Source organism: Oncorhynchus clarkii, chromosome 31, assembly GCF_045791955.1.
Source record: "Oncorhynchus clarkii lewisi isolate Uvic-CL-2024 chromosome 31, UVic_Ocla_1.0, whole genome shotgun sequence".
In the NCBI taxonomy this organism is placed as follows: Eukaryota; Metazoa; Chordata; class Actinopteri; order Salmoniformes; family Salmonidae; genus Oncorhynchus; species Oncorhynchus clarkii.
In genome coordinates, this window is record NC_092177.1 from 28439498 (window position 1) to 28453172 (window position 13675).

General features: G+C 46.7%; 1 protein-coding gene across 2 annotated transcripts in view; it reads left to right on the plus strand.

Annotated features, from left to right (window-relative positions):
- The window catches only part of LOC139391199 (dystrophin-related protein 2-like), a 92213-nt gene that overhangs the window by 34487 nt on the left and 44051 nt on the right, over positions 1 to 13675 (plus strand). For both annotated transcript variants that reach the window (XM_071138811.1, XM_071138812.1), the window contains 4 exons: positions 2902 to 3022; positions 5047 to 5158; positions 5463 to 5619; positions 11399 to 11545. In XM_071138811.1, the coding sequence (XP_070994912.1) occupies positions 2902 to 3022; positions 5047 to 5158; positions 5463 to 5619; positions 11399 to 11545 (537 nt within the window). The remainder of the gene's footprint in view (positions 1 to 2901; positions 3023 to 5046; positions 5159 to 5462; positions 5620 to 11398; positions 11546 to 13675) is intronic.

Consider the following 13675-nt stretch of genomic DNA (forward strand, 5'->3'; position numbering starts at 1 on the left):
CCTCTCCACCACCCTCTTTCCTCCCCTTTCCTTCCCCCTCCTCTTCTCTCCACCCCCCTCTTTCCTCTCTGTTTCCTACCCCCTCCTCTTCTCTCCACCCCCCTCTTTCCCCCCGTTTCCTTCCCCCTCTTCTTCTCTCCACCCCCCTCTTTCCTCCCCTGTTTCCTTCCCCCTCCTCTTCTCTCCACCCCCCTCTTTCCTCCCCCGTTTCCTTCCCCCTCCTCTTCTCTCCACCCCCCACTTTCCCTCCCTGTTTCCTTCCCCCTCCTCTCCACCCCCCTCTTTCCTCCCCTGTTTCCTTCCCCCTTCTCTTCTCTTTACCCCCCTCTTTCATTTCCTGTTTCCTTCCCCCTCCTCTCCTCTCCAACCCCCTCTTTCCTCCCCTGTTTCCTTCGCCCTCCTCTCTTCACCAACCCCCTCTTCCCCCCCGTTTCCTTCCCCCTCCTCTTCTCTCCACCCCCCCCTTTCCTCCCCTGTTTCCTTCCCCCTCCTCTCCTCTCCACCCCCCTCTTTCCTCACCTGTTTCCTTCCCCCTCCTCTTCTCTTTACCCCCCCTCTTTCCTCCCCTGTTTCCTTCCCCCTCCTCTTCTCTCCACCCCCCTCTTTCCTCCCCTGTTTCCTTCCCCCTCCTCTTCTCTCCACCCTCCTCTTTCCCCCCTGTTTCCTTCCTTCCCTTTACCCCCCTCTTTCCTCGCCTGTTTCCTTCCCCCTCCTCTCCTCTCCACCCCCCTCTTTCCTCCCCTCTTCCCCCTCCTCTCCTCCCCTCCCCCCTCTTTCCACCCCCCTCTTTCCCCTCCTGTTTCCTTCCCCCTCCTCTTCTCACCACCCCCTCTTTCTTCCCCTGTTTCCTTCCCCCTCCTCTTCTCTTTACCCCCCTCTTTCCTCCCCCGTTTCCTTCCCCCTCCTCTCCTCTCCACCCCCCTATTTCCTCACCTGTTTCCTTCCCCCTCTTCTCTTTACCCCCCTCTTTCCTTCCCTGTTTCCTTCCCCCTTCTCTTCCACCCCCTCTTTCTTTCCCTGTTTCCTTCCCCCTCCTCTTCTCTTCACCCCCCTCTTTCTTTCCCTGTTTCCTTCCCCCTCCTCTTCTCTCCACCCCCCTCTTTCTTCCCCTGTTTCCTTCCCCCTCCTCTTCTCTCCACCCCCCTCTTTCCTACCCTGTTTCCTTCCCCCTCCTCTTCTCTCCACCCCCCCTCTTTCCCCCCTGTTTCCTTCCACCACCACTTTTATTTTCTCTATGTCCCCATTTTAAATGCAGTATTCCTTTATAATCTATCTAAGATGTTCCCACTCCCCAAGCGCACCGTTGCTCTAAAACCTTTCCGACAAAGCGGAGAGTGAAATTGCATTGAGTTTTCTGTGGAGAATTAAAGGGTTTTAAGAAATGAGAATTATTGATCTTAAGTAGATTTATTCTGCTGTGTTTTGGTATGTAGGGATGTGTCCCTTTCAGTGTGTGTGTGTGGTCGCTCTAAGTATATGTGTGTGTAGCATTCCAAAAAAGTGTGTGTGTGTAGTGCAGAATCAAATCATCTACAGAACAGAGAGATGATGAAAGCTGGATATTTCTTCTGTGTTGTGAGAAAGCTCAGTGTAATGGGGTCTCTGAGGGCCCCAAACATAAATGGGGGACTGTCAACATGTTTGGAGGGGGTAATGAAACCATTTCCTCAGACTTCTCCGTCTTTTCCTGCATGCATAATGCAGCCTAATCGGAGCTGAAGTCTTTATTTTGAATGTTCCTTCAGCTAATGATGGAACCTCTCAGTGTGAAATTTAACTGGAATTAAAGTTTTAACGCAGCGGAGGCCTGAGGGAGGGAAGCAACCCCCCCCCCCCCCCCCCATTCCTCCTAGGGTAGCAACCGTTCCCTGAGAAAAATGAGAAAAGCGAGTTAAAGTCCTACTTTCCTTAGTAACCTCAGCAGGAAATCTTATCAAGAACTACAGCTCCTGCACAGATCAGATTTTTTGCATGTTTGCTTAGCGTCGGTTGTATTTGTCAGTTCAGCGGGGTTTCGTAATTACTTCCGTCAGAGAGGAGGGAGGCTGGTGTTATCAGGGAATGACTGGCTGCGGTTGTGGGATTTAATAGGCACTGAAAGACAGTCGCTGCTAACCACGGGGGAAAGTAAGCTTGTAGTCTAGCAGATTTCACATAAAAAAAATGGTAATCTCTTCATATACTAAGAGGATCGCGCCTCTGACTTTTCCTAAATAAATGACATGGAGGGAGGAAATATATGTCACTCTCCTACTGTATTAATGAATGAAGATTCAAGTTTTTACCTAGTGTAGATGAGTAGTGAATGGAGATTAGGGAGAGGCTGGTTGACGCTGGTGGTGGGACCCAGAGGTTTCTCAGAGCCCTATGGGCCTCATGGTCAAAAGTAGAGCACTATGTAGGGAATAGGGTGCCATTTCAGGGGCCGTCGTGGAGTCATTCATTCCATTGTGTTGTTTTCTAAACGTGAAGTAGAAATCTGGATAATGTGCGTGTACTCAGGCAGTTTAAGGTCTCCATGATTTACATGAGCAGAGTTGCAGGTAAAGAGGCAGGAGGAGCCAGCCTCTCTAGCTAATTGGGTGATCTTTGTGAGGAGGCCAGCTGACCAATACTCTGTGTACTCCTGGCCTTCTATTCTTCCATAGGCTCTCACAGCCCTGAAACAGTAGTACAGACAGACAGGCAGTCCTACGGGGTCCTGCCAGTGGCTTCTTGCTGTCTTTATGCGTGTGTGTGCCAACATGTGCATGTCTGTAAAGATTGTTCTTGTCTATGTATTCAAATTAGTGTATACATGTGTGTATGCGTCATTTATGTATTATAATGAGCCCATTCATGTTGTGGTTGTACTATGCTTTCATCTTTCTGTGGGCCCCTGTCTGTCCTGTCTGTCTCCAGGTCTTCATGGAGGATGTCAAGTCTCGGGGGCCCTTCATCTACTCGGTGCTGGAGTCTGCCCAGGCGTTCCTGACACAGCACCCCTTCCAGGAGCCCGAGGAGACGCTGCCCGACGGAAAAGGTCTGCCCCCCCCCCACACACACACCCACACCCACCCCATCCCACTACACACCCCACTTGACCACGCACACCCACCCCACCACACGCACCCCACCCCACCACACACCTAAATCAGATGTGAGTAGTGAGAGCAGAGAGAAATAGGGAGTTCATTAAGTTGGTCTCCAGCAGGTGTGTATCCACCATTAGGTCTGATTAGCAGCTACCTGTCCTGCTGTATCAGAGTGGATCAGAGGATGTATGTTTGGGGAGAGCAGTTGGGTCAGGACCAATTAATCCAGCTCACACCATCTGGTCAAATCAATAATGCAGCATTCTAGGCTTTCTGCCCCCATCCCTCCCTCCTTCCTCTCTCCCTCCCCCACCCAGCAAGCATCCTTTTGCTCTCCACCGCTTGTGGCAGGCATGGGGAAATGGCCCCTGTGAACTCTCTCTCTGCCCCCAACAAAATGTTTCTCACGGTTTCCCCCTCCTCCTTTTTTCCCCAATGCTGGTGTTGGCAGGCATCAGCACTAACACTCCCTCTCTGACCCTCCATCAGTCCCTCTCTGACCCTCCATCAGTCCCTCTCTGACCCTCCAACACTCCCGCTCTGATCCTCCAACACTCCCTATCTGACCCTCCAACACTCCCTCTCAGACCCTCCAACACTCCCTCTCAGACCCTCCAACACTCCCTCTCAGACCCTCCAACACTCCCTCTCAGACCCTCCAACACTCCCTATCTGACCCTCCAGACACTCCCAACACTCCCTCTCAGACCCTCCAACACTCCCAACACTCCCTCCAGACACTCCCAACACTCCCTCTCAGACCCTCCAACACGCCCAACACTCCCTCTCAGACCCTCGAACACTCCCTCTCAGACCCTCCAACACTCCCTATCTGACCCTCCAACACTCCCAACACTCCCTCTCAGACCCTCCAACACTCCCTATCTGACCCTCCAACACTCCCTATCTGACCCTCCAACACTCCCTATCTGACCCTCCAACACTCCCAACACTCCTTCTCAGACCCTCCAACACTCCCAACACTCCCTCTCAGACCCTCCAACACGCCCAACACTCCCTCTCAGACCCTCCAACACTCCCAACACTGACCCTCCAACACTCCCAACACTCCCTATCTGACCCTCCAACACTCCCAACACTCCCTCTCAGACCCTCCAACACGCCCAACACTCCCTCTCAGACCCTCCAACACTCCCAACACTCCCTCTCAGACCCTCCAACACTCCCAACACCCTCCAACACTCCCAACACTCCCTCTCAGACCCTCCAACACCCCAACACTCCCACTCAGACCCCCCAACACTCCCACTCAGACCCTCCAACACTCCCACTCAGACCCTCCAACACTCCCTCTCAGACCCTCCAAGACTCCCTATCTGACCCTCCAACACTCCCAACACTCCCTCTCAGACCCTCCAACACGTCCAACACTCCCCTCAGACCCTCCAACACTCCCTATCTGACCCTCCAACACTCCCAACACTCCCTCTCAGACCCTCCAACACGCCCAACACTCCCTCTCAGACCCTCCAACACTCCCTATCTGACCCTCCAACACTCCCAACACTCCCTCTCAGACCCTCCAACAATCCCAACACTCCCTCTCAGACCCTCCAACACGCCCAACACTCCATCTCAGACCCTCCAACACTCCCAACACTCCCTCTCAGACCCCCCAACACTCCCTCTCAGACCCCCCAACACTCCCTCTCAGACCCCCCAACACTCCCTCTCAGACCCCCCAACACTCCCTCTCAGACCCTCCAACACTCCCTCTCAGACCCTCCAACACTCCCTCTCAGACCCTCCAAGACTCCCTATCTGACCCTCCAACACTCCCAACACTCCCTCTCTGACCCTCCAACAACTCCCTGGCTCTCACCCTTATTTCTCACTCTTTCTCCCTTGTTTATTTCTACTGATGTTTGCAGACATTGAGTCTAACATTATCTCTGCCTGGCCGCCCGTTCCCTCACCCCGTGCCCTTCTTCGCCATCTCATCCCCCTCCAGAAGTGTCTCCGAGGAAACGGATCCTGAACGTGAGTCGCTCGGTTTGGAAGCAGGCCAATGTAACCAGTGACCTGTGGGAGAAGCTGACTGCCCGCTGCGTGGACCGACACAGGTCAGATATACGACACAGGCCCACTCCATTGGGCTACAACCTACTCATAATTCTGATTGGCTAGATATGTTTTTACCCTGCCTATGCTCAAATTTCGTTGGGTCTATATTTTGTCAGCATTGTGCACCACCTGGCAGTTTAAGGAAAAAGCTATGACTGAAATAAGGTTAGGTTGGGGACTTGGGGTTAATGCTCAGTTATTAGGGTGATTTGTTGGGTTGAAGTTAACGGGTTAGTGGTTAAAACTGAAAAGGATGTTGTAGAAATTAACTGTTGTAGTTAAATAGTTGTGTGTGTGACTCAGGCACATGGAGCGGACCCTGGAGCGACTGCTGCAGACGCAAGCAGCCATGGAGGAGCTGGCGATGGCCCTGGAGCAAGCTGAGGGCGTCCGGGATGCATGGGAGCCTGTAGGGGACCTCTTCATCGACTCCCTGCAGGACCACATTGACGCCACCAAGGTACAGTTGAAGTCGGAAGTTTACATACACTTAGGTTGGAGTCATTAAAACTCATTTTTCAACCACTCCACAAATGTCTTGTTAATTAACTAAATATATTTTTGGGAAGTAGGTTAAGTGCATGACACAAGTCATTTTTCCAACAACTGTTTACAGACAGATTATTTCACTTAAAATTCACTATAACACAATTGCAGTGGGTCAGAGGTTTATATACACTAAGTTAACTGTGCCTTTAAACAGCTTGGAAAATTCCAGAAAATGATGTCATGGCTTTAGAAGCTTCTGATAGACATCATTTGAGTCAATTAGAGGTGTACCTGTGGATGTTTTTCAAGGCCTACCTTCAAACTCAGTGCCTCTTTGCTTGACATCATGGGAAAATCAAAAGAAATCAGCCAAGACCTCAGAAAATAAATTGTAGATTTCTACAAGTCTGGTTCATACTTGGGAGCAATTTCCGAATGCCTGAAGGTACCACGTTCATCTGTACAAACAATAGTATGCAAGTATAAACACCATGGGACTACGCAGCTGTCATACCTCTCAGGAAGGAGACGTGTTCTGTCTCCTAGAGATGAATGTACTTTGGTGCGAAAAGTGCAAATCAATCCCAGAACAACAGCAAAGGACCTTGTGAAGATGCTGTAGGAAACAGGTACAAAAGTATCTATATCCACAGTAAAACGAGTCCTATATCGACATAACCTGAAAGGCTCCTCAGGAAGGAAGAAGCCACTGCTCCAAAACCACCATAAAAAAAGCCAGACTACGGTTTGCAACTGCACATGGGGACAAAGATCATACTTTTTTGAGAAATGTCCTCTGGTCTGATGAAACAAAAATAGAACTGTTTGGGCTTAATGACCATTGTTATGTTTGGAGGAAAAAGGGGGATGCTTGCAAGCCGTAGAACACCATCCCAACCGTGAAGCACGGAGGTGGCAGCATCATGTTGTGGGGGTGCTTCGCTGCAGGAGGGACTGGTGTACTTCACGAAATAGATGGCATCATTAGGGAGGAAAATTATGTGGATATATTGAAGCAACATCTCAAGACATCAGTCAGGAAGTTAAAGCTTGGTCGCAAATGGGTCTTCCAAATGGACAATGACCCCAAGCATACTATCAAAGTTGGGGCAAAATGGACAGGACAACAAAGTCAAGGTATTGGAGTAGTCATCACAAAGCCCTAACCTCAATCCCATAGAAAATGTGTGGGCAGAACTGAAAAAGCATGTGCGAGCAAGGAGGCCTACAAACCTGACTCAGTTACACCAGCTCTGTCAGGAGGAATGGGCCAAAATTCACCCAACTTATTCGGCTACCCTAAACGTTTGACCCAAGTTAAGCAATTTAAAGGCAATGCTACCAAATACTAATTGAGTGTATGCAAACTTCTGACCCACTGGGAATGTGATGAAAGAAATACAAGCTGAAATAAATCATTCTCTCTACTATTATTCTGACATGTCACATCCTTAAAATAAAGTGGTGATCCTAAATGACCTAAGACAGACAGAGCCTGCTGACATAGTAAAACAAGGAACATGTGCTGGCACTAACAGCAGGGTAAACATTTACATGATCATTGTGAACTCTCTCTCTCTCTCTCTCTCTTCCTCTACTGTATCTCTCTCTCTCTCTCTCTCTCTCTCTCTCTCTCTCTCTCTCTCTCTCTCTCTCTCTCTCTCTCTCTGAATAAATGTCAGTTATTGTGAAAAACTGAGTTTAAATGTATTTGGCTAAGGTGTATGTAAACTTCTGACTTCCACTGTACGTACAGTACCTGTGTGGGTGTGCCCGAAATATTAAGCAAACTGTGTGTGCTTCAAATAGTAAGCTGTGTGTGTGTGTTCATGTGAGCGTGTGTGTCGTGCCTGTCTTCGTGGTTGTGTGTGTCACGCGTGTGTTTGTGTCTACCCTCTGCCTCGCCACCAGGACCAGACAAAATCTGTGGATGTCATTTCCCCCAGAAATGATTTAATGTAAAAAAAAAAAGAAACAGCGGTGGAATGGACACAGATGAAGTAGTGCCTGAAAACACGACTAGATCCAGCTGTATTGATTAGATATGGAGACAACGCTCCAAAGTTATTGATCCCTCTAGCTACACTCACTAATTTATCAGCTGTAAAGAGGCTCCTCCACTGTGCTGTCTAGATGGCTGTAATTTCACTATCATTATGGAGGATCTGTATCTCCATCCATCTGCTCTCTTAGCCCTGTTTCTGTTATCATTGGAGCTCTGTTAGTATTGACTGAATGTGGGTTGAGTGTTTCTGTGCAATTTGATTTTGAGTTATTTTATTATTATAGTGTCCTGCACCGTCAGGATGCCCTGCCCACTTAAAAGACACTCAAATCAAATCAAATGTTATTTGTCACATGCCCCGAATACAACAGGTCACCTTACACTGAAATTCTTACTTACAAGCCCTTAACCAACAATGCTTTAAGAAGTTTTAAGAAAAAAATGTGTGAAGTAAAAAATAGATAAGTATAAAATAAATAAAAGTAGCAAGTAATTAAACAGCAGCAGTAAAATAACAATAGTGGGGCTATATACAGGGGGTACCGGTAATTGAGGTAATATGTACATGAAGGTAGAGTAAAAGTGACCATGCATGGATAATAAACAGAGAGTAGCAGCTGCATAAAAGATTGGTCTGGGTAGCTCTTTGATTAGATGTTCAGGAGTCTTATGGCTTGGGGGTAGAAGCTGTCCTGGTAATCCATCAGCCACTGCGGCCTTGTGAATGTTGACCTGTTTAAAGGTCTTATTCGCATCGGCTACGGAGAGTGAGATCACACAGTCGTCCGGAACAGCTGATGCTCTCATGCATGCTTCAGTGTTATTTGCCTCGAAGCTGAGCATAAAGGTAAATTTAGCTCATCTGGTAGGCTCGTGTGACTGGACAGCTTGCGGCTGTGCTTCCCTTTGTAGTCTGTAATAGTTTGCCAGCCCTACCACATCCGACGAGTGTCAGAGTTGCAAAATAAAGTATAATATACATTCATGCATACAGTACATCCATCTATCCGTGAATACAAACATAACAACAACAAAAAAATGTTTTGGGGCAATAGGCACTGACCTGTGCAAAAAGTACACAAACTGTCCCTTGAAGAATGGGGCGGGGTTCTTTGAACAAAGAATCAACTAGCAGGAACAGCACCATCTACTGGTCAGACCCTGGTCTACCAGGATGCAGGATGGGACATAAATCCAACAACTTAAATTACTAATTACTCTCTGAGAATACATTACAGAGGATGAAGAAACAATAGAGACACAGCTCCATACTACTCATCAGACATAGAGAACTGATACATATACTCGATGCTGGGGTGGGATTGGCGTGGGATGTGGGGGGGTCCAGGGGTGGCTTTTGACCACTTCTTTGGATTCCTCATGTCTTACTCATTGTTAGAAAAAAGTTTGGTCCAAATTGGATGTTAGGTACTGTCACGAGGTTAGGTACTGGTACTGTCATGAATTGATTACTCAGCCTGAAACCCAGAATTTGTAGGAAACTGGTTGGAATGAATCAGACGGAGGCCCAGCTACAAAGTCATGAATGTTTATTTAGAGAGCTCTGCCATGAATGTACAAAGACGTTCCTTTTCTAATATTCTCTTAACCTACACACATACACACCAACTTTGGGATTTTCTCATGAAGTCTCACCACAGTTTATTACCACTCAGCTGACAGTTCCAGTCTCCCCCAGATACGAGAGCTCTGGAGGGGCTCTCCCTGTCCTATCTTATCTCCCCAGTTACAGCCGGGTCGGTTCAAACATAGGTTAATGCCTCTCTTCGTTCTCTTTCGACACACACATACATTCCTTTCTTCCTAGGTCTATGCTACATAACCTCTTCCTAATGAACAAACATTAGTTATCATTATATAAAGACAGGGTAGAATTATGTTAGTTATAGTTCTACTTTAAACGTATACATCATTTAGTCATTATTCATAAAAATCCCATAGCAGGTACTATAATTATTGAATATTATATGAATCCTATAAATTAGAATGGCCAATTTGGGTGCAATCAATTCGCTTAATTTCTCAGAGATCAAATTATATTTCAAGAAAATAATGCTTCCGGAATGCTCATCTTATCTGTTTCTAAAAAACAGAAACGATTTCAGAACAATCTGAGATGTTGGGTGTCATGACTTGCTGAAATACGACAGACGACCCCAGAGACATGTTGATATGACAGAAGGGAGTTTAAGTCCCCTCAGTTGATTGGCCGATGTTGAATTCCCAGCCAGTTATTTGTTTACTTATTAATACACAGCGTTTTGTCACTGTCTTGACCATGGTAGGCAGGGCTAAATTAACATGGCTCTTCATGGGAGAGAGGGAGAGAGAGAGAGATACAGTAGAGGAAGAGAGCGAGAGAGAGGTAAGAGAGAGAGAGAGAGAGAGAGAGAGAGAGAGAGAGAGAGAGAGAGAGAGAGAGAGAGAGAGAGAGAGAGAGAGAGAGAGAGAGAGAGAGAGAGAGAGAGAGAGAGAGAGAGAGAGAGAGAGAGAGAGAGAGAGAGAGAGAGAGAGAGAGAGAGAGGTACAGGTACAGGTACAGTAGAGGAAGAGAGAGAGAGAGCGAGAGTTCACAATGATCATGTAAATGTTTACCCTGCTGTTAGTGCCAGCACATGTTCCTTGTTTTACTATATCAGCAGGCTCTGTCTGTCTGTAGTATGAGCACACATGCACGCGTGTGAACAAACACACACACACATCCCTTAGATCATTAGCGCTGTTTGTTCTGGGTTGATCTGACTCTTAAGTTGCATAAGCCATGAGTGATCCTTGTTGTATCTCTCCCATGGTGATGATGTATGTGCGGGCAGCTGCTCCAATGCTAGGTCCACAGTCCACACAGCCATAGCAGTGTAAGTCTAGTGCCAATAAACTCAGTCAACGGAGGAAAGGAATTGGGCATGCTTTGTTAATTTCTCATTCTTTGATGAACGTTATGAACCAAATGTCAATTGATTTCCATAATCGACTGAGTTGAAATGGAGTTGACCCGAACCGTGCCAGCACCATGTACCATGTGTCTGTCTATACCAGCACCATGTACTATGTGTCTGTCTATACCAACACCATGTATTATGTGTCTGTCTATACCAACACCATGTATTATGTGTCTGTCTATACCAGCACCATGTACTATGTGTCTGTCTATACCAGCACCATGTATTATGTGTCTGTCTATACCAGCACCATGTACTATGTGTCTGGCTATACCAGCACCATGTACTATGTGTCTGTCTATACCAGCACCATGTACTATGTGTCTGTCTATACCAACACAATGTATTATGTGTCTCTCTATACCAGCACCATGTACTATGTGTCTGTCTATACCAGCACCATGTACTATGTGTCTGTCTATACCAGCACCATGTATTATGTGTCTGTCTATACCAGCACCATGTACTATGTGTATGTCTATACCAGCACCATGTACCATGTGCCTGTCTATACCAACACCATTTACCATGTGTCTGTCTATACCAGCACCATGTACCATGTGTCTGTCTATACCAGCACCATGTACCATGTATCTGTCTATATATCAGCACCATGTATTATGTGTCTATGAGCCTCTAATTCCCTCTTTCCTCCCTCCCCTGCTCCCATGCGTTCTCTTTCTCCCTCTCTCTCTATTGCTCTCGGCCCCTCTTTTCTCCTTCCCCCTCTTTTCTCTTTCTCTTCTTTGCTCCTCCCTCTCTCCCTCCCTCCCTATTTCCTCTAGTTGTTTAAGGAGGAGCTGACGCAGGTGAAAGAGGGCATGAAGCACATCAATGACCTGGTTCATGAGCTGGCCATCTCTGATGTCCATTTGTCCATGGACAACTCCCGCTCCCTGGAGCACCTCAACAGCCGCTGGAAACTACTGCAGGTAACTGGATAACGCTCAACCACCTCCCACAACATCCATACAACCTTCCCACAACCTCACCTCAACATTGCCTCAGAATCCCCTCAACCTTTCCTTCAACTCTCCCTTCAACTGTGTGTGGGTTGAAGATACAACTGTGTGGGGGTTGAAGATACAACTGTGTGTGGGTTGAAGATACAACTGTGTGTGGGTTGAGAATACAACTGTGTGTGGGTTGAGGATACAACTGTGTGTGGGTTGAAGATACAACTGTGTGTGGGTTGAAAATACACCTGTGTGTGGTTTAAGAGTATCCGGAGCCTTGCCTTGGCCCCTCTTCTGTGCATCAGTTTAAACTGGCTGCCACAAATTATGGCTTTTGTCTCCTGAGTGAAAGCTATTGGATTGTTCTGAGGGGAAAGTGGCGAGGAGGGCAGTGTAGTACATGGGGTAGTGTGACACCCCTCAGCCTTAGGTGTCCTGCTTGTGCCCGCTCATCAGCTAGCTTTTGAGGTGGCTTGATCAGATAAGACGCTTGAGGAGTGTGGTCACGTGTGTTTGTGAGGTCCCGAGTTCACGCCAGGTAATTGCCGAATCGGGAGGAAGTGGTACTCGCTAAGCAAGCAGCATGATGTCCTTTACACCAGGAGTCAGCAAATGGGGCAGGGCTCTCGTATTTATGAACTTTTATTTATTCAGGGTACCCCAACTGAGACCAGTGTCTCATTTATAATGTTGCCCTGAGGACAAAACAGTACATCAATACAGCTACAACAACAATATAAAAACTACAAGACAGCTATAAATACATTACATCAGGTCATTACATCATTACAACAACAATATAAAAACTACAAGACAGCTATAAATACATTACATCAGGTCATTACATCATTACAACAACAATATAAAAACTACAAGACAGCTATAAATACATTACATCAGGTCATTACATCATTACAACAACAATATAAAAACTACAAGACAGCTATAAATACATTACATCAGGTCATTACATCATTACAACAACAATATAAAAACTACAAGACAGCTATAAATACATTACATCAGGTCATTACATCATTACAACAACAATATAAAAACTACAAGACAGCTATAAATACATTACATCAGGTCATTACATCATTACAACAACTGCACACTTCAGTGAACTCATTTAACAACAGTTTTAAACTGTTCGATTGGCACCAGGGAATCCAGGTGTAATTTGTTCTGTAAGGTATTCCATAACTGGTACGTTAAAACTAGAGGCGGATTTACCACATTTTATGGTGACAAGCGGGACCTCAAGAGTTGACCAACCCTGCGAACGGATTGGGTATCTCATATTTGTGTATTTCAACAGGGAAGTGAGTTTTGTTAGACGCTTGTGGAGCAGAGCTTTGTAAACAAGAAGGGAGTAAGGAAGTGATCTACGGGACTTCAGTGAGGTGTGGCCAACCTTCTGATACAGGATGCAGTGATGAGTATTAAAACTGTCACCTGTAGTAAAACGAAGAGCATTATGGTAGACAGCCTCCAAAGGTTCAAGAGTGGTGGCTGCTGGTGTTACCATATTCAGGAACTGTACAATCTTTCTCTCACTCTCTCTTTCTCTCACTCTCTTTGTCTCACTCCCTCTTTGTCTCTCTCTTTCTCTCACTCTCTCTTTCTCTCAATTCAATAATTAAATTCAGTGATTAGTCTGTTGCCAAAGAAAGAACACTTCAACATATTGAATGCCCCCCTCCCTCTCCCCCCTCTCTCTCTCCCTCCCGTCATTCTCCTGTTGAATAATATGATGCTAAATGCTAAATACATGTAATTTGAGTAGCATCTGTTACTGCTCTTCTGTCTCCAGTGACACAGATGTAATGCATTTTCAAGGCTGATTCTCTAATATGTTTCTCTTGAATAATTGAGTCTTTCTGCTGTGAGAGAACCTCTTTCTGCTGAGAGAGAACTGTTAGCCTAGCAGTCTAGCGGTAGCAGCGATAGATGGTGGTCAGCTGCAGTGTTGGCACAGTCATCTCCACGCCACATTCAAACTGATCCAAATTAGTCCAAAGCAATCTGCGTACGACTTGAGTGCATCCTGCTCAGCCGTGTGTATGCTGAGCGGTGGTAATGTTCTCCTCTCCATAACGCTAA